The sequence below is a fragment of the Mobula hypostoma genome, assembly GCF_963921235.1.
Source record: "Mobula hypostoma chromosome 8 unlocalized genomic scaffold, sMobHyp1.1 SUPER_8_unloc_8, whole genome shotgun sequence".
Lineage (NCBI taxonomy): Eukaryota > Metazoa > Chordata > Chondrichthyes > Myliobatiformes > Myliobatidae > Mobula > Mobula hypostoma.
In genome coordinates, this window is record NW_026948131.1 from 298,102 (window position 1) to 319,141 (window position 21,040).

Below are 21,040 nucleotides of genomic sequence, written 5' to 3' on the forward strand. Positions count from 1 at the left end.
ACCCTCCCCAGCCCCTACATCCCTCCCCAGACCCTGCACCCCTCCCCATCTCTGTGACCTCCTCTCCCCAGACCCTGCACCCCTCCTCGTCTCTGTGACCTCCTCTCCCCAGTCCCTGCACCCCTCCCCGTCTCTGTGACCTCCTCTCCCCAGACCCTACACCCCTCCCCGTCTCTGTGACCTCCTCTCCCCAGTCCCTGCACCCCTCCCCGTCTCTGTGACCTCCTCTCCCCAGACCCTACACCCCTCCCAGCCTCTGTGACCGCCTCTCCCCAGACCCTACACCCCTCCCCGTCTCTGTGACCTCCTCTCCCCAGTCCCTGCACCCCTCCCTGTCTCTGTGACCTCCTCTCCCCAGACCCTACACCCCTCCCAGCCTCTGTGACCGCCTCTCCCCAGACCCTACACCCCTCCCTGTCTCTGTGGCCTCCTCTCCCCAGACCCTACACCCCTCCCTGTCTCTGTGGCCTCCTCCCCCCAGACCCTACACCCCTCCCCGTCTCTGTGGCCTCCTCTCCCCAGACCCTACACCCCTCCTCGTCTCTGTGACCTCCTCTCCCCAGTCCCTGCACCCCTCCCCGTCTCTGTGACCTCCTCTCCCCAGACCCTACACCCCTCCCCGTCTCTGTGACCTCCTCTCCCCAGTCCCTGCACCCCTCCCCGTCTCTGTGACCTCCTCTCCCCAGACCCTACACCCCTCCCAGCCTCTGTGACCTCCTCTCCCCAGACCCTACACCCCTCCCCGTCTCTGTGACCTCCTCTCCCCAGACCCTACACCCCTCCCAGCCTCTGTGACCGCCTCTCCCCAGACCCTACACCCCTCCCCGTCTCTGTGACCTCCTCTCCCCAGACCCTACACCCCTCCCCGTCTCTGTGACCGGCTCTCCCCCGGCCCGACACCCCTCCCCGTCTCTGTGACCTCCTCTCCCCAGTCCCTGCACCCCTCCCCGTCTCTGTGACCTCCTCTCCCCAGACCCTACACCCCTCCCAGCCTCTGTGACCGCCTCTCCCCAGACCCTACACCCCTCCCCGTCTCTGTGGCCCCCCACCCCTGCCTACCAGCACTCCACTCCCCTTCATGTTGTTTACAAATCTCTATTTTGAGCAGCGCAGTCAAGTGAATTCATTCTATCACCAAACAGAGAGGCACTTTTACAAAAGAAATGAATCATTTAATGTGCGTTTGTAAAGAATGACTACACAGTGCGTTCGGGTAGAGTGCGGACAACACTACAATCCATTTCATTCATTACAAAATGGTGATTCACAAACATGCAAGAACACATCTCACATCTCTCCCTGTGCGCTCAGTTGCACCACAGGCAAAGGCTTCGATCTTGTCCCACTCGGGCCATTTGACTCATTGTGTTCCGTTCTGATCCCGCGTGGGCTGCTGATGTCTGCCCCGCTTCGAGGATATAGATATTTATGTGGGGTGAATGCCAAAACTAGGTTATCAGATAGGGAGAAGGAAGGAGAGGGATAGAGAAAGAGACGAAGAGTGAGAGGGTGGGGGAGGGAGCGAGAGAAAGGGGGAAGTGAGGGAGTGTGATGGGAAGGCAAAACGGGGATAGTGGGGGAGGAGAGCCAAGTGTGTGAAAGAGAAAGGGGAGGCGAGGCAGAAGTGGGGGGTGATAAAGAGAGAGAGGGAGAGTGAGGGGGAGCCAGTGAGACAGACAGAGGATGAGGGAAGTGTCTCCACCTCACCGCCCCTCCTGCAGTTGCCTCCCTTCCCCTGAATCTTCACTGCCTCCCTATCCTCCCCACACCCCTCCCTCCTCACCAACTTCTGCTAAACCTTGTACATGCTGAGACATTCCTTGAAGAACCGTTTCCTGGGCCAGAACAATTCAGGCAAGTGGAAGTAAACTGCCCAAGGCAGCTCTAAAGACAGAGATCCTAGAGGAACATTCCCACCCTCCGTCCCCACCAATCACAGTCCATGGACAATATCTCGCAGCCAGAAACCCCAGCGATGTGGGCTGAAGATTGGTAACACACACACAGTGCTGGAGGAACTCAGCCGGTTAGGCAGCATCAATGGAAGGGAATAAACAGGCGATGTTCTGGGCCAAGAACCTTCATCAGGAATGAAAAAGAGGGGGACAGAAGCCAGAATAAGTAGATGGGGGTGGGGGAGGTTAAGGATTATGAGCTGGAAAGTGTTAGGTGAGACCAGGTGAAAGGGAAGGAAGGTGGGTAGAGGAGGGAGATTGATGTGAGCAGTTGGGAGGTGATAGGTGGAAGGGCTGAAGAAGAAGGAGAGAAGAGTAGACCATGGGGAAAAAGGAAAGGAGGAGGCAATCCATAGGGTGGTAATGGGAAGTTGAAGAGAATAGGTAAGGGAGCCAGAATGGAAAAGGAGAAGGGGATGGAGGAGAAATTACCGGAAGCATTAAATCAATGTTCATGCCATCAGGTTGGAGGCTACCCAGATACATTATGAGGTATTACTCTTTCGTCCTGAGAGAGACCTCATCATGGCTGTGGAGGAAGACATGGACCGACAGGTCGGAATGAGAATTGGTAGTGCAAATAGTTGGCAGCAGGAAATCCTGCTTTTTTTAAATGGAGCAGAAGTGCTCAACAAAATGGTCCCTCAATCTACATTGTGTCTCACTGATGTAGAGGCCACGGCAGGAGCACCGGATACAGTAGATGACCCCGACAGACATGCAGGTGAAGTGTTACCTCATCTGGAAGGGGTAGGTGTAGCACTTGTTCCACTTGCAGAGATGTGTGTCAGGACAGAGATCAGAGGGGGGAATGTTGGCTTTCAATTCGGAGAAGAGCGAGGTGTCATAGTTTCAATGACAGGGGATTCAATATGAATAGCAGGACCTGGGGAGTGCTGTGGAACAGAGGGACTATGGGGAACAGTGACATGGGGACACAGGGTGGTGAAGAAGGCATTTGGTGCACTAAGCTTCATCGGACATGGAACTGAGTACATTATGTTGCAGCTGTCCAAGACGTTGGTGAGACTGCACTTCAAAGTATTGTGAGCAGTTTTGGACTTCTTACTGGCTTTGGAGAGAATACAGAGGTTTATCAGAGTGATATTGGAAATGAAGGACTTAACACACGAGGAGTGTTTGATGGCTCTGGGCCTCTACTTGCTGGAGTTCAGAAGAATAAAGGGGAATCTCATTGAAAACTACGGAATATTGGATATGAAGAGGATGTTTCCATAGTGGGAGAGTCAATGACCAAAGAGTGCAACATCAGAATAGAAGGATCACAAACAACAAAAAATCTGCAGATGCTGGGAACCTGAGCAGCACACACAATGCTGGAGATACTCAGCAGGCCAGGCAGCATCCAGGAAGAGTACAGTCACCATTTTGGGCCAAAATGAAAAGAAAGACATCCCTTTAGAAGTGTTGAGGAGGAATTTCTTCAGTCAGAGGGTGGTGAATCTGTAGAAATCATTGCTGATGGCTGTGAAGGTCAAGTCATTGGGTATATTTAAAATGGAGTTTGATAGGTTTCTTGATTAGTGAGGGGATTAAGGGTTTTGGGAAGAATGCAGGAGAAAGGAGTTGAGAAGGAAATAGCTCTTATCCTATATCATGCAAGACACCAGTGAGACTGTCCTTGTTCAGTTTTGGTTGCTTGGTCATAGGAAAGACGCCAATAAGCTTGAGAGGTTCACAAGGATGTTGATAGGACCCGATCAAGGGAGAGGTCAGACAGGTTGGGACTTTGCTCCTTCAAGTATAGGAGAGACCAAGGGGTAAACTTATAGAGGTGTATCAAATCATGAGGGGCATAGACAGTGAATGCGCAGTCTTTTCCCCAGGGTTGGGAATCAAGAACTAGAGGGTGCAGGTTTAATTTGAGAGGAGAGATTTAAAGGGAACCTGAGGGGCAGGTCTTTCACCGAGGGTGGGTCTATGGAACAAGCTGTCAGAGGAAGTGGTACAGGCAGATACAACAATCGCGTTGGACATATTGATGGACAGGAAAGATTTTGGCAAATCATAGGAAGGTTGAGGAGATTTACAAGGATGCTGCCTGGATTGGAGAATATGTCTCATGAGAAGAGGTAGAGTGAGCTAGGGCTTTTCTCTTTGGAACAAAGGAGCATGAGTGGTGACTTGATAGAGGTGTACAAGATGTTATGAGGCATAGATTCAGTGGACAGCCAAAATTTTTCCCCAGGGCAAAAATGGCTGAAATGAGGTGGCATAACTTTAAGGTAATTGCAGAAAAGTATGGGGGGGGGATGCGGTTATGGTAAAGGCAAGTTTGTTTTACACAGAGTGGTGGGTATATGGAGCGTGCTGCCAAGGGTGGTGGTAAAGGCAGATACATTAGGGACATTTCAGAGACTCTTACAAGGCACATGATGAAAGGGCTATGTGCGAGGGAAGTGTTCGATTGACCTTAGAGAGCCTATATTGTGCTGTACTGTTCTATATTCTAAGTAATGGGATTAGAGAGCCTATATTGTGCTGTATTGTTCTATGTTCTAAATAATGGGATTAGTCTGTTGGGTTCCGTTAGAATGAATGAGATGGGCTGAAGGGCCTGTTTCCACGCGGTTTGACTTTGACACTGTCCCTCCATCCCTCCCTTCCTTTTCTAGTCTGATTTTTCTCACCACAGGGTGGAAGCCCAGCCCCACCCTTCCCTGATTCAGGACAGGGTCTGTGCCCAGGGTACCCGATTCAGGATGGGGTCCATGCCCAGGGTACCAGGAGGGGGAAGTGTACATTTGCCCAGTTGAGGTGATTGGAGGTGAAGACATCCAAGGTTGACCAAGGACCATGGCACAGGCGCACAGAGAGAGAGCGGAGAGACCTATTAGCAGGTAACATTGTACAAACACCGATCTTTCACCTTTGAACGCTGGAAGACACAGGAATTAATGGTTTGGCCTGGAGTCTTATGTCCCAGGAGCAGGCAGGGTTGGAGGGGCAATGGTGTGGGGGTGGGAGTTTCTCATCCCGGTCCTTCCACAGCCAAGGGTGGGGAGAGGTAGGACCAGTGCCTGGGGATCTCCCTCCACAGCCTCAGGTTTTGGAAGACAAGGGCAGGATTTTTGGGAATAACCGGGAAATTTAGACTTTCTCCACCCCGTGTGCTCAGAAGCACCCACTCAGGTACTGTTAGCTCCCCACCGTCCCGTTGTTGGGAGGTTGGTCACTGTGAAAATGGGTCAAGCCTTGGCTTCCACTCTGGCATGCAAACACCTGGACTAAAATCGTCATGGCAACTAAACAGGCTTCGGGCTCTGTTGCTAATTCACCAGTGGTTCAGGGATCCCTCCTTTGTTACAATGGGCAGGCACCATACAAACAAAACAGACCTCAGGCTGCTCTCCAGGCCATGTCACCAACTGGTGGTAAATCACCACAGCTACTAGCCATCTCAGTGGTGCTCTTCAAGAGGAAGGCAATCATGATGGAAATGAGCAGGGGCCTGGTATCCACCGTAGGCCGTGCAAGCTCCATGACAACAGATCAGTTCTGAGGCCCCTTCCCACAGCAGCCAATGGCTGAACTTGATTCACAGGCTGAAAATGAAGGCCAGAGCTGCCCCCCCCCCAGTGTCATGGCGATTGGCCCACGGAGTGAATGTGAGATAGCAGGCCAGTAGCTGACACTGAGGGCATTAATGGGGGTTCAGGATAGTGGGGGAGGGGGGGCAACAACTCCCATCATGCACTGGTGATGCGGGGATGGGGAAAAACCAATGCACCCCCAGCACTATCTCCTCAGGGAGGGAGTGAAGGGAGGAGGCCGAGGTCCCACACACTCAGTGACGGGTCAGGGCCCATTCACAACCCCTGGCCTTGCCAGCAGATTGGACCCCTTTCCAGAACTCAGCCCCCCCCCACCCGTCCCACTCCTCGCCCTCAGCCTAATCACTGCCGAGGGTGATGATAAGGCCGAGGGCTCCGAGGTAGATCCAGAGACCCCTCGACAGGGCAGCCCGGAGTCCGTGGGAGGGGTGTCCACCTGCAGAAGAGTAGAGGTAAGGAGAGAGGGAAGTGGGGGAAGGGGAGGTATAGAATGGGTAAGGAGGAAGGAGAATGAGAGGAGGTGGGAGAGAAGAGGAAGCATGAGCAATATGGATGGCATTACTCCAACTTCTCCCCCCCACCTCCCTGAAACTCCTACCCTTCCTCGCCACCTCTCAATCCTCTACCCTTCCCATTGGCTCCCTCACCCCTTCAGCCTAATTTCCCTATGACACCACTTCCCCACAAACGATCCCAGAGGGAGGGAGGGTGCCCCCAGAGAGTGTTTGGAGGAGCAATAACTCCCTCATCGAGGGGGGAACCCACTCACCATGGAGGAACATACTGGCACTCATTCCCCCCAGCCGGTTCGAGGCGAAGCACGTGTAATTCCCATAACTCTCCTGGGACACATTGAGGAACATCAGTAGCGATCTCGTCCGATCTTTCTGGATTCGTAAACCTTCGATTCCTCCCGAGAGCCTGAAACAGACAACGGAATGCTTGTTGCAGACCACAGAGAGAGACACCCTCTACACTGTCCCATCACACCCTCCCGGGGTCAAACACAGAGAGAGACACCCTCTACACTGTCTCATCACACCCTCCCGGGGTCAGACACAGAGAGAGACACTTCTACACTGTCCCATCACACACTCCCAGGGTCAGGCACAGAGTGAAACTCTCTCCACATTGTCCCATCACAAACTCTCAGGGTCAGGCACAGAGTGAAGCTCCCTCCACACTGTCCCATCACACACTCCCAGGGTCAGACACAGAGTGAAGCTCCCTCCACACCATCCCATCAAACACTCCTGGGGTCAGACACAGAGTGAAGCTCCCTCCACACCGTCCCACAACACACTCCCAGGGTCAGACACATCATGGAGCTGTTCTGATTGAGCTGGGAGAAATCGAGGAAAACCTGCTGCGTAAAGTTTGTGAGATACTCTGGTGGGGATTCGAAGGGTCTCTTAGACATCTGAGTGAGTGGCTGTTTTAGTGTGGAGGCTTTGTTCTGAGTTTTTTTGCCAGTTTGGACTGGGTTTGTTGGCGGCTGCTAACTATGTAGCTCCCAGATGCGGCTGTTGGTAAATCGCCAGGAAGCCGTTTCGCTCCAAAAACAAGGAGACAAACACCGTTGTTCCCCCACTAACATCGGGACAGCATCTCTCCTCCTTTGTCGTCGTGATTTTTGTTCGGTGTAGGCATCTCGATCTCTGATGGCCTGGGAGTTCTTCAGGACCCATGGAGCCTTTCCTGGTGGTGGAATTTCTGGCGCCGAGCCAGTAAGGTACTGTCGGGTTCTGGGTCCCTTCCTACTGTCCCAACAATCCTCTCAATTCCAGTTGTTTAAGGTGAATCTGAATAACCTGGAACGCTTCTCGTTGGGGTAGCCAGACCGACGGGATTGCTGACGCTGAAGTAAGTGCAAACTTTTCCGTCCAGTTACTCCACTTGCTCCAGGACTTTATCACCGGCACCGCCACATTTTTCCCCATTCGGACGTAGTGCCAGCATGCCGGACCGGTCTCCAGGGAGCCGCAGGCCTCCGGGGAGTAATGCATAGGCGGCTGCCTTTCCAGCCTCGGACAATGCCCTGTTTCAGTCAGTGGAGGATGAACGCGGGGTGCAATGTATTTTGTGTCCTGGAATAACCCTGGAACAATGTGCGGAGGACGCGGTTGGGGGAAAGGTGGTATTTTGGCCTCTGAGAAAGAGTTCAGTATTTTATCTGGGGAATGATGAGTTGGTGCACCGGGCTCTCAGTACGGGGATCATGGTCAGACATGTTTTTACAGATGGAGCTAATGACAGCTCCCACGCAATGAATCATCCTCGGTCACGTCAAGCCTTTGATCCCCAACGAGGTCCTGCTTCCCCATCTAGCCCGCGTGGACAAGGAAGGTCAGAGATATTTGTCATCAGACGTACCCTCAACGTAATCTCTTTCCAGGTGTTCATGTAGCTGACAGGGGAGGACGACGTTGAGGGCCAGTTTACTGTCCGGCACAAGGAGGTAGACTATCAGGTGTATTGGAGCTCTGAGCGCTCACGATGCCATGCGTGCAGGGAGGTGGGGCACTTTCGGAGGGATTATCCCTACACTCGAAACCCTAGGGAGTCCACTTCGGGCACCAGTGCCCCAGCTGCCTCTGTCCCTGTTCCTAGTCCTGCCCCTGTCCCTGCCCTGACCCCTGCCCCTATTCCTGCGTCGGTTTCAGCCCCTGCCCCTGTGGTTCGGGTGGGGATCTTGAGGCTATGGAGGTTCCAGCAGGGGACGGGGTGGAGCCTGTGCGGGGCAGGAAAGCGAAGAAGAAATCCAAACTCCCTCAGAAGTCGGCCCCCGAGAATGCAGCGCTCATGCCCACTTTCCCTGAAACGGAGCGGGAAGCCCGGGGAAGGCGCAGATGGAAGCGGAGAGTGCCACTGTATCGGTGAACCCTGCAGCTGTGTGCTCCTCCGGCTGGAAGAGGAGAAGGGGATCTTCCCCCAAGAGGGCAGGGAATGTAGATGCGGGGGTTCCCCAGGAGGGGTGGGAATCCGGGTGGAGGTTGGTTCTAAACCTGAGTCCCCAGATGTGGCCTCCAGTACTGTGGTAGGTGGAGAGTTTGTGCAGAAAGGTGGTGTTAGCCCTGTTTACGCAACTGAGACAGCCCTAGAGCCCTCCACCCAGGACTTGTAGTTAGCGCCTCCCTGGAGACAAGGGTCTGAAATAATGCAAGCGGAGAGGAGACCAAGCTCTCTCATTCTCAGCATCAGGCTGCTGGTGGACTCCTAGAACCGGAGTTGCTGGGGTCCACCTCGTACCTGTCTCCTGGGGAGGGTGATGTACTCTGCATGCCGACCCCATCAATTAATGGCTCGCAGGGAGTTCCTGGGGATTATCCCTCCATTGTTGAAACGGTGGGTAAGACTGATGCGACGGTGGAGCGGGCAGGTAGTGAGTGAGGTAGCCACTGCGCAATGTGGGTCACAAGTGCAGCCGTCTGTTAGAGCACACGAGGAGGAAGATGGGGGATCTATTTGTAGTGAGACGGTGGAGGGAGACTCCTTTGATCGCGAGACAATGGACATCGTCACCCCTCCTGAGAAATCCCTGTGGAGGAAATCACAGAATTCATTCTCATTTCTGAGGGGGCAAAGCATCAGTCTAAACTAGCCTCGCTGCACTGGCCCAGCACGCCGAGGCTGGTGAGGTCCCTGAGAGTCATCCTCAGACGGAATGGGGAGGGGAAGAGGAATGCGGTGTCGGGGAATGACAGGTGACAGCTGAAATCCTTCTTGGATGAGCTGGTGAGGGATATCAGAGCGCGAAGCAGCCTCGCTCCTTCGAGAGATGGTGGGTTACAGTGTGGCGATGGCTCCACTCGGGCCCGGAAAGCAAAGAACACTCTTGCTTTTTTTTTTGGAAATTGTGGTTGAGGGCGCCTCAGCTCTCACCGGGAAGGGTATTGGTGCTGAGGCCTAGTGTACTCCCAACATGAAGCTTACCATAGCTAGTTTAAATGTAAACGGTAGCAGGGGTTTTCTCCGCAGATTTAACAATCTCTCAGTCCTCAGGGATGGGAGACGTGGTGAATTTCCTGCAGGAAACCCATACCATCCCGGGGGACGAGTCCACTTGGTTCCTGGAGTGGCAGGGAGGGGTATACATGAGCCAGAAATTTCACCCAGAAATCATAAGAGTCCAAGATGTCGTGCCCGGCAGTCTGCTCCGCCTGGATGGTGTACCTGTGCATTTTATCAATGAGTCTGCCCCGAGGTGCGGGATGATGCAGACGCGCCTATTCTGTCAGCTGTCCACCCTGCTGATTTCCATCGACCCTGGGGACTGCATCATCCTCAGGGGAGACTTCAACTGTACCCTCGAGGCGGAGGACCCATCTGATCTCCATCGCGACCCAGCACAGGCAAAGAAGTTAAAGGAGCCAGTCAGCTCCTTTGACTTGGTGGATACCTGGCAGAATCTTCACCCCGACTCTAGTGCTTTCTCGAGAAGGTCTAGAGAGGGGAGTTCCTGCATAGACTGCCTGGATATCTCTCGGGAGTATGTCTCCCACGTATTGGCGTCCTCCATGTGGCCGGTGTCATGCTCGGATCATCACCTTGCGTGGATGGAATTTTCTCCCCTGCAGCCTCGGGTGGGATCTGGGTATTAGCATTTTAATCGGCTGCTGGAGGATAGCCGATTCCGGGATTCGTTCCGAGCGTTCTGGGTCACCTGCAGAGAGAGAGACAGGGAGATTTCTGCTCCCTCCAGCTATGGTGGGATATGGGCAAAGCAACATCCGGTTTTTATGTTGGGAGTACGAAGAGGCGGGGCTCTGAGGTTGAGCGGCTTCAGAGAGCATTGCTTGACCTAGAGTCCCGTCTTGGTCCGACCGCCGGGGACCAACAGCTATGGCAGGAATACCAGGAGAAGAAGGACGCACTAAGGAATCTGCAGCTCCAGTAGTCCCGAGGTGCGTACGTGAGGTCACGGATCCAAATGCTGCAGGATTTGGGCTGTGGCTCACCCTTCTTCTACTCATTGGAGAGGTGGCGGGGAGTCCTAAAGCACGAAGATATGCAGCTACCGCCGGCGGGTGTCAGCTGTGCTGCTTTGCAGAGGCTGCCCGGCTTCTATCAGGACCTACTGAGAGTCTGGAACATGGTTGCCTCAGGCCGGGAATCCCCTCCTCTGGCAGACGGGGGAGTCCTGGCCGACCCTTGCCCTGTCTCAACGGATGTCGGTGCGGCTCAGGTGTGTGGATCGACTCAAACTGAGCTGCTTGTCGGGCCCAGGCCCCGCAGCCTTACCCGAGAGACGAATCCACACAACTTGAGCTGTCTCTCATCGACGGCCACAATCCCATTCAGGGATGCAGGCAGGAGGTACCTTTATGGGCTGCTGCTCCACACCCTCCACTTCCTCGCCCTTGTCCACCGTCCCGACACGCCATGGCAGTCGGTCTTTCCACCTGGAGGTGAGGGGGGTCCCCAATGGAAGTCCCTTTACGAGGGGTCTTTCCTATGCACCTTGGGGATCTCGGCTGGAGGGTGCTGCACAGAGCGGTGCCCTGTAACAAGTTCTTTAGTCTGTACACGGATCTCCCAGCCGCGTGTCACTTCTGCGGGCTGGAGGAGACCGTGTACCATATGTACGTGGAGTGTGTAAGGCTGCAGCCCCTTTTTGTGTATTTGCGTGGGCTGCTTCTCACTTTCTGGTTGCATTTCAGTCCCACCCTATTCATATACGGTCATCCAGTAAGGAGGGGGGCACAGAGGGATGAGGATGTCCTTGTCAACTTGCTCCTGGGGCTGGCGAAAAGTGCCATCCGTGGCTCCTGGAAGAGGGTGGCAGGAGGATCTGCCCGGGCAGACTGCCTGGCTATGTTTAGCGGGTATGTTTGTGTTCGGGTAAATATTGAGAAGGAACACGCGCTATCCACAGCGACCATAGAGGCGTTCCGGGACCACTGGGATCCGCGGGGAGTAATTGCCATCATTGATAGAGATGGTAATATTTTGGTTTAATGTGTGTTGTCTATTTGGAGTGTAGTAATTGTGTTAGTCACTGGTCTGTATATATTGTAGCACTGAACTGGTAATAAAGATATTTTGTAAAAAAAAAACGGTCAGACACAGAGTGAAGCTCCCTCCACACCATCCCATCTCACACTCCCAGGGTCAGACACAGAGTGAAGCTCCCTCCACACTGTCCCATCACACACTCCCAGGGTCAGACACAGAGTGAAGCTCCCTCCACACTGTCCCATCACACACTCCCAGGGTCAGACACAGAGTGAATCACCCTCCACACCGTCACATCACACACTCCCAGGGTCAGACACAGAGTGAAGCTCCCTCCACACCATCCCATCACACACTCCCAGGGTCAGACACAGAGTGAAGCTCCCTCCACACTGTCCCATCACACACTCCCAGGGTCAGACACAGAGTGAAGCTCCCTCCACACCATCCCATCACACACTCCCAGGGTCAGACACAGAGTGAAGCTCCCTCCACACCATCCCATCACACACTCCCAGGGTCAGACACAGAGTGAAGCTCCCTCCACACCGTCCCATCACACACTCCCAGAGTCAGACACAGGGTGAAGCTCCCTCCACACTGTCCCATCACACACTCCCAGGGTCAAACACAGAGTGAAGCTCCCTCCACACTGTCCCATCACACACTCCCAGGGTCAGACACAGGGTGAAGCTCCCTCCACACTGTCCCATCACACACTCCCAGGGTCAGACACAGAGTGAAGCTCCCTCCACACTGTCCCATCACACACTCCCGGGGTCAGACACACAGTGAATCTCCCTCCACACCATCCCATCACACACTCCCAGGGGCAGACACAGAGAGGAGCTGTGCTGAATGAGCTGGGAGAAATCAAGGAAAAACTACTGCATAAAGTTCATCAGATAATTTGGAGGTTGGTTAAAATGTCTCTTGGACAACTGAGTGAGAAGCTGGTTTAGTGTGGAAGCTCGGTGTGGAGTTTTTCTGCCAGTTTGGACTGGGTTCGTTGGCGGCTGCTAACTGCGTATCTCCCAGCTGCAGCCGCTGGCAACTCGCCAGGAAGCCAGTTCGCTCCAAAAACTGGCGACGAACGCTGTCGTTCCCCCACTAACATCGGGGCAACGTCCCTCCTCCTTTATCTTCCTGATTCTTCTTCGGTGCAGGAGCTGGAGCATCTGAAAGGACGTTTCGACCTCTCACGGCCTGGGAATTCTGCAGGACCGACGGAGCCTTTCCTGGCGCCGAGCCAGCGAGGTACTGTTGACTGCAAACTTTCCCGGCCAGTTATTCGACTCGCTCCAGGACTTCTAACCGGCACCGCTGTAAGATTCTCGGACTGGAAATAGCGCCAGCATGCCGGACCGGTCTCCAGGGAGTCGCGGGCCTTCGGGGAGTTACGCAAGGGCGGCTGCCTACCCGGCCTCGGACAACGCCCTGTTTCGGTCGGTGAAGGTGGAACGTGGGGTGCAATGTATTTTGCGCCCTGGAATGACACTAGAAAAGTGTGTGGAGGCCATGGAGGACCTGGTGGGGAAAGGTGGTATTTTGGCCACCGAGAAAGAGTTCGGGAAGACAGTGTTCTATCTGACGAATGAAGAGTTAGTGCACCGGGCTCTAAGCAGGGGGGTCACGGTAGAAAACATCTTTTACCGATGGAGCTGGTGACAGCCCCCACACAACGTATCGTCCTCGGTCACGTTAAGCCTTTCATTCCCAATGAGAACCTGCTTCCCCCACTGGCCCGTTTAGGGCAAGTAAGGTCGGAGATCACTGCCATCCGACACAAATTTAAGAGGCTCACTCTCCGCACCGTAATCTCTTTCCGGCGTCAGGTATTCATGCGGCTGGAAAGGGAGGACGACGTTGAGGGCTGGTTTACTGTCCGGCATGGGGGTGTGGACTATCAGGTGTATTGGAGCTCCGAGCACCCACGGTGCCATGCGTGCAGGGAGGTGGGGCATTTTCGGAGGGACTGTCCTACCCCCCGAAACCCGAGGGAGCCCACTTCGGACACCAGCGTCCCAGCTACCTCTGCCCCTGATCCGACTCCTGTGCGTGCACCTGCGCCTGCCCCTGAACCTGCCCCTGCCCCGGCCCCTCACCCTGCCCCTACCCCTGCCCCTACTCCTACGGTTGGGTCAGTCGCTGATCCTGCCCCTGTGGCTCAGGTGGGGGATGGGGTGGAGCCTGTGCGGGTTAAGAAGGCAAAGAGGAAATCCAAACACCCTAAGAATACAGCCTTTGAGACTGCAGAGCTCACGTCCATTTGCCCTGAAGTGGAGCGTGAGGCACGGGGAAGTGCGCAGGTAGACGGGGCGATGGAAGTGGAGAGTACTGCCCCATCGGTGAATCCTGCACCTGTGTGCTCCTCCGACGTGAAGAGGAGAAGGGAACGTTCCCACAAGAGGGCAGGGGATGTAGATGCGGGGGAGTCCCAGGAAGGGGTGGGAATCCGGGCGGATGTTAGTTCAAAATCTGAGTCCCCAGATGTAGCCACCAGTCCTGGGGTAGCTGGTGTGGTTGTGCAGAAGGCTTGTGATAGCCCTGTTTGCACAAATGAGACAGCCCTGGAGGCCTCCACCCAGGACCTACAAGTCAGCGCCTCCCTGGATGCAAGTGTATCGAATAGTGTAAGTGGAGACGAGACAAAGCTCTCTCACTCTCAGCACCAGGCGGCCTGTGAATCCCTTGGACCAAAGGTGCCGGGTTCCCCTTCATACCTGTCCCCTGGGGAGGACGATATTCTATGCACGTCGACCCCAGCAATTAATGGCTTGCAGGGAGTCCCTGGGGATTGTCCCTCCACTGTCGCAAATGTGGATGAGACTGATACGACGGTGGAGCGGGCAGGTATGAGTGAGGTACCCGCTGCGCAGTTTGGGTCACAAGCACGGCCATCTATTGGAACATGCGGGGAGGACGATGGGGAATCTATCTGCAGTGAAGGGTTGGAGGGGGACTCCTTCGATAGTGAGACAATGGACATCCTCACCCCTCCTGAGAAGTCCCCATTGATGCCTGTAGAGGAAATTAAGCATTTCATTCTCACCTCTGAGGGTGCCAAGCATCGGCCTCAACTAGCCTCGCTTCGCTGGCCCAGCATGCCGAGGCTGGTGAGGTCCCTGAGAGTCATCCTCAGACGGAAGGGGAAGGGGAAGAGGAATGCAGTGTTGGGGAGTGACAGGCGACAACTGAAATCTTTCCTGGATGACCTGGTAAGGGACATCAGAGGGAGAAGCAGCCTCGCTCCTACGGGGGATGGTGGGTCACAGGGTGGCGTTGGTACCACTCGAGCCCGGAAAGCAAAAAGTATTCTTGCTTTCTTTCGGGACAGTGTGGTAGAGGGCGCCTCCGCTCTCACCGGGATGGGCACAGCTGCTGAGGCCTAGTGTACTCCTGACATGAAGCTTACCATAGCTAGTCTAAATGTAAACGGCAGCAGGGGTCCTCTTCGCAGGAATAACAATCTCTCAGTCCTCAGGGATGGGCGGTATGCGGTGAGTTTCCTGCAGGAAACCCATACCATCCCTGGGGACGAGTCTGCTTGGCTCCTGGAGTGGCAGGGCAGGGTCTACGTGAACCACCTCAGCTCCAACTCTAGCGGGGTGGCGATCCTGTTGGCCCCGACCTTCCAGCCAGAAATCGAAAGGATCCAAGACGTTGTGCCCGGCCGTCTGCTCCACCTGGCTGTGCGCCTGGATGGTGTACCTGTGCATTTTATCAATGTGTATGCTCCGAGGCGCGGTGTGATGCAGACGTTCCTATTCTGCCAGCTGTCCACCCTGCTGAGTTCCATCGATCCTGGGGACTGCATCATCCTCAGGGGAGACTTCAACTGTACCCTCGAGGCGGAGGACCGCTCGGGCCTCCAACGCGACCCAGCATCAGCAAAAAAGTTAAAGGAGCTAGTCGGCTCCTTTGACTTGGTGGACAGCTGGAGGAATTTTCTCCCCGACTCTAGCGCCTTCTCGAGAAGGTCTAGAGAGGGAGGTTCCAGGATAGACCGCATGTACATCTCTCGGGCCTACGTCTCCCGCGTGTCGGCGTCCTCCATGCGGCCAGTGTCGTGCTCGGATCATCACCTTGTGTGGATGGAATTTATTCCTCTGCACCCTTGGGTGGGATCCGGGTATTGGCATTTTAACAACCGGCTGCTGGAGGACAGCCGATTCCAGGATTCGTTCCGAGCGTTCTGGGTCACCTGGAAGGAGAGGCGGAGAGAGTTCTGCTCCCTACGGCTGTGGTGGGATGTGGGCAAAGCCCACATCCGGTTTTTATGTCGGGAGTACACTAGGGGCTCGACAAAGAGGCTCTGAGATTGAGCGGCTTGAGAGAGCGTTGCTTGACCTGGAGTCCCGTCTCGGTCCGACCGCTGGAGACCAGCAGCTGTGGCAGGAATACCAGGAGAAGAAGGACGCACTAAGGGACTTGCAGCTCCAGCAGTCCCGAGGTGCGTACGTGAGGTCACGGATCCAAATGCTGCAGGATTTGGACCGTGGCTCACCCTTCTTCTACTCGTTGGAGAGGTGGCGGGGAGTTCAAAAGCAGCGAGTGGAATTGCTGGCTGCCGATGGCTCCTCCATCACGGACCCCGAAGGAATTAACAACGAAGTTCGTTCATTCTATCGGTCCTTATTCTCGCCTGATCCGTCAAATGCGGAGGCGTGCAATGAGGTCTGGAAGGATTTGTCTAAGGTCAGACCAGAGGACGCGGTGCGTCTGGATGCCCCCCTGACTCGGGAGGAGCTGTCCACTGCCCTTCGGCAACTCCGGAGGGGCAAGTCCCCTGGTTTGGATGGACTAAGTGTTGAGTTTTATCAAGCTTTTTGGGATGTCCTGGAGGATGATTACAGTATTGTCCTAGGGGAGAGCCTAGCCACCGGAGAAATGCCCCTCTCATGGCGAAGAGCTGTTGTGGTCCTACTGCCCAAGAAGGGAGACCTCCGCCTGCTAAAGAACTGGCGGCCAATCTCCCTCTTGTGCACGGACTACAAGATCTTTGCCCGGGCAATGGCCAACCGTCTGGGTTCGGTAATTGGACAGGTGGTCCATCCTGACCAATCTTACACAGTCCCGGGCCGCTCCATCCAGGACAATGTCCACCTAGTACGGGACCTGATCCACCTGCTCCAGGAGACTGGGACCCCGGCAGCGTTTCTTTCTCTTGACCAGGAGAAGGCGTTTGACCAGGTAGACCACAGTTTCCTGGTGGGCACCCTGCAGGCTTTTGGGCTCGGACCACAGTTTGTAGCCAGAGTTTGGCTCCTGTACTCTGCCGCAGAGTGCCTAGTTAAGATTAACGGATCACTGACAGGACCTATTCCCTTCCGAAGAGGAGTGCGTCAAGGGTGCCCCATGTCTGGTCAACTGTATGTGATCTATGTCGAGCCATTCCTCAGCCTTCTTCGGCGAAGGCTGACAGGTCTGGTTCTGCGCGAACCGGACATGGGGGTCATCCTCTCGGCCTACGCCGATGATGTATTCCTCATGATGACAGACCCCTGTGACCTGCGGAGGATGCGCGAGTGCCAAGATGTTTTCTCGGCGGCATCCTCTGCGAGGATCAACTGGGCGAAATGTTCCGGACTCTTAGTAGGCCAGTGGCAGGTGGACTCCCTGCCAGAGGAGATGAGAGCTTTTGAGTGGAGCACCAGTCGCCTTCTCTATCTGGGAGTCTACCTGAGTCCTTCTGGGGAGACCTGGCTGGCGAACTGGCAGGACCTGGAGACAAAGGTCATGGCCCGGCTAGGGCGCTGGTCAGGCCTTCTCAGGGTGCTCTCCTATCGAGGCAGGGTGGTGGTCATAAACCAGCTGGTGGCCTCCATGTTGTGGTACCGGATGGTCACCTTGGCCCCTCCTGCCCCTTTTGTTGTGAGAATGCAGAGGAAGCTAGTGGACTTCTTCTGGGGAAACAGGAAACACGGGTCTCTGCAGCGGTTCTGAGTCTCCCAGTAGGAGAGGGCGGACAGTCACAGGTGTGTGTACGAACACGACTGGTGGCTCTCCGCCTCAGGACTCTACAGAGATGCCTGTAAGCCGAGTACCCTCCCAGGTGGCACGTGTTGGCGACTTTCTTCCTCCGGAGGGGCTGCTGTCTTGCCGAAGATATGCAGCTACCACCAGCGGGCGTCAGCCGTGCTGCTTTGCAGAGGCTGCCCGGCTTCTATCAGGACCTACTGAGAGTCTGGAACATGGTTGCCTCAGGCCGGGAATCCCCTCCTCTGGCAGAGGGGGAGTCCTGGCCGACCCTTGCCCTGTCTCAACGGATGTCGGTGCGGCTCAGGTGTGTGGATCGACCCAAGCTGAGCTGCTCGTCAGGCCCAGGCTCCGCAGCCTTACCCGAGAGACGAATCCACACAACTTGAGCTGTCTCTCATCGACACCCACAATCCCACTCAGGGATGCAGGCAGGAGGTACCTTTATGGGCTGCTGCTCCACACCCTCCACTTCCTCGCCCTTGTCCACCGTCCCGACACGCCATGGCAGTCGGTCTTTCCACCTGGAGGTGAGGGGGGTCCCCAATGGAAGTCCCTTTACGAGGGGTTCTTCCCATGCACCTTGGGGATCTCGGCTGGAGGGTGCTGCACAGAGCAGTGCCCTGTAACAAGTTCTTTAGTCTGTACACAGATCTCCCAGCCGCGTGTCACTTCTGCGGGCTGGAGGAGACCGTGTACCATATGTACGTGGAGTGTGCGAGGCTGCAGCCCCTTTTTGTGTACTTCCGTGGGCTGCTTCTCGCCTTCTGGTTGCATTTCAGTCCCACCCTATTCATATATGGTCATCCAGTAAGGAGGGGGGCACAGAGGGCTGAGGATGTCCTTGTCAACTTGCTCCTGGGGCTGGCGAAAACTGCCATCCATGGCTCCTGGAAAAGGGTGGCAGGAGGGTCTCCCCAGGCGGACTGCCTGGCTATGTTTAGGGGGTATGTTCGTGCTCGGGTGAACATTGAAAAGGAATACGCACAGTCCACGGCGACCGTAGTGGTGTTCCGGGACCGTTGGGCTCCGCGGGGTGTAAATGCCATCATTGATGAGGATGGCAATATATTGGTTTAAGATGTATTGTCTGTTTGTAGTGTAGTAAATATGTTAGTCACTGGGTTTGTAAATATTGTATAGCACCGACATTTGTAATAAAGAATTTTGTAAAAAAAAAGGGTCAGACACAGAGTGAAACTCCCTCTGCACCGTCCCATCACACATTCCCAGGGTCAGACATAGAGTGAAACTCCCTCCACACTGTCCCATCACACACTCCCAGACACACTCCCAGGGTCAGACACAGAGTGAAACTCCCTTTGCACCGTCCCATCACACACTCCCAGGGTCAGACACAGAGTGAAACTCCCTTCACACTGTCCCATCACACACTCCCAGGGCCAGACACAGAGTGAAACTAACTCCACACTGTCCCATCACACACTCCCAGGGCCAGACACAGAGTGAAGCTCCCTCCACACTGTCCCATCACACAGTCCCAGGGCCAGACACAGAGTGAAGCTCCCTCCACACTGTCCCATCACACACTCCCAGGGTCAGACACAGAGTGAAACTCCCTCCACACTGTCCCATCACACACTCCCAGGGTCAGACACAGAGTGAAACTCCCTCCACACTGTCCCATCACACACTCCCAGGGTCAGACACAGAGTGAAACTCCCTCCACACTGTCCCATCACACACTCCCAGGGCCAGACACAGAGTGAAACTAACTCCACACTGTCCCATCACAGTCCCAGGACCAGACACAGAGTGAAGCTCCCTCCACACTGTCCCATCACACAGTCCCAGGGCCAGACACAGAGTGAAGCTCCCTCCACACTGTCCCATCACACAGTCCCAGGGCCAGACACAGAGTGAAGCTCCCTCCACACTGTCCCATCACACATTCCAAGGGCCAGACACAGAGTGAAGCTCCCTCCACACTGTCCCATCACACACTCCCAGGGCCAGACACAGAGTGAAGCTCCCTCCACACTGTCCCATCACACAGTCCCAGGGCCAGACACAGAGTGAAGCTCCCTCCACACTGTCCCATCACACAGTCCCAGGGCCAGACACAGAGTGAAGCTCCCTCCACACTGTCCCATCACACATTCCAAGGGCCAGACACAGAGTGAAGCTCCCTCCACACTGTCCCATCACACACTCCCAGGGTCAGACACAGAGTGAAGCTCCCTCCACACTGTCCCATCACACACTCCCAGGGTCAGACACAGAGTGAAACTCCCTCCACACTGTCCCATCACACACTCCCAGGGTCAGACACAGAGTGAAGCTCCCTCCACACTGTCCCATCACACAGTCCCAGGGCCAGACACAGAGTGAAGCTCCCTCCACACTGTCCCATCACACATTCCAAGGGCCAGACACAGAGTGAAGCTCCCTCCACACTGTCCCATCACACACTCACAGGGCCAGACACAGAGTGAAGCTCCCTCCGCACTGTCCCATCACACACTCCCAGGGCCAGACACAGAGTGAAACTCCCTCCGCACCGTCCCATCACACATTCCCAGGGTCAGACACAGAGTGAAACTCCGCTCACCTCTTCTCCTCCTTGTACCACTGGAAGTCGGCAGCAGGTACAGAGTGAGCCTCACAGCGCAGAACTGCAGGTTGACCTTTCCTGCCCGTCACGTTCCTCACATCTGTGATCTCCGGGGCATCTGGGGGCAGTGAGGTGATATTCCACTGTGAGCGTCTCATATCGCTACCCTCCCAGGGAAACAGGCAGGGGAGGAGGGAGCAGCTGTCCTGTCATTGCTTAGTCACATAATTCTCACCCCACCCATTGGGTAACTGTGCGACTGACCAGTCCTGATCGTCTCCGGGCAGAGGGTCCAGTGTCCTGCAAAGCCAACCCCCCAGGGAAGCATGGTGGGAGATGATAGGGTAGGGCGAGGGGTGGAGACGGAGAGAGGGAGTGGGGGGAAAATAGGAGCAGAGGATCTAATAATGTCCCCCTCCCCATCCTCTCCTCCTCCACAAGCCTGGTGGGTGGGGGAGAGCAGGGTTGAGGCTAGTAGTCCCTGTTCCATCGGTAAGGCATCAACCATCAACCCCAGCCTAACCTACCTCTTCCCCCCACCCCTGGCCAGCGAAAGCCCCCGCCCCCTGTCCCCTTGTCCCACCCCCCTGTACCCCAGACTCACAGTTGACGGTGAGGTGGACACGGTGGGAGTCAGGTGTCCCAAGTCCGTTGGAACTACTGCACTCGTATTGTCCGGCCTGATACCGGCTGACAGCCGCCATCTCCAGATACTCCCCCTCGCTCTGAAACTGCTCCCCTGCGTGAAGGAGAGATCATCAGCCCGTGATGGGGTGCACCGACCCTGCCCACTGCACATAGCTCGACCCACACACCCTGACTCATCTAGCCCTCCCACACTCTCATATACCCCAAACCCCACTGACCCCACCCCACCTGTACACCAGCTCCACACCCCCTTCTGATCTCACCCACCCACACACCCCCTTTCCTCTCAACCTCCCACCATCTCCCTCTTTCTCACTACCACTCTCTCTCCCATCTCCCTTTCAGAATATCTA

General features: G+C 55.4%; 1 protein-coding gene across 1 annotated transcript; it reads right to left on the minus strand.

Annotated features, from left to right (window-relative positions):
• Nucleotides 1–1,183: 1,183 nt before the first annotated feature.
• Nucleotides 1,184–20,816, minus strand: iglon5 (IgLON family member 5). Its single transcript, XM_063039056.1, has 4 exons — nt 20,644–20,816; nt 20,037–20,157; nt 6,300–6,451; nt 1,184–5,966 (listed from the first exon to the last, which is right to left on the minus strand). Exons 1-4 carry the CDS (start codon nt 20,741–20,743, stop codon nt 5,869–5,871), a joined length of 471 nt encoding a protein of 156 aa, XP_062895126.1. The 5' UTR covers nt 20,744–20,816; the 3' UTR covers nt 1,184–5,868.
• Between the last annotated feature and the right edge of the window lie 224 nt (nt 20,817–21,040).

What these genes read in the sequence shown, in the direction of transcription:
- iglon5 (XM_063039056.1), bottom strand. Translation starts at nt 20,743, where the DNA reads ATGGCGGCTGTCAGCCGGTATCAGGCCGGACAATACGAGTGCAGTAGT. An exon ending in TGTCCACCTCACCGTCAACT is followed by an intron (nt 20,158 to 20,643) that starts GTGAGTCTGGGG and finishes CACTGCCCCCAG; the next exon opens with ATGCCCCGGAGATCACAGAT. An exon ending in TGCCAGTATGTTCCTCCATG is followed by an intron (nt 5,967 to 6,299) that starts GTGAGTGGGTTC and finishes ACTCTTCTGCAG; the next exon opens with GTGGACACCCCTCCCACGGA.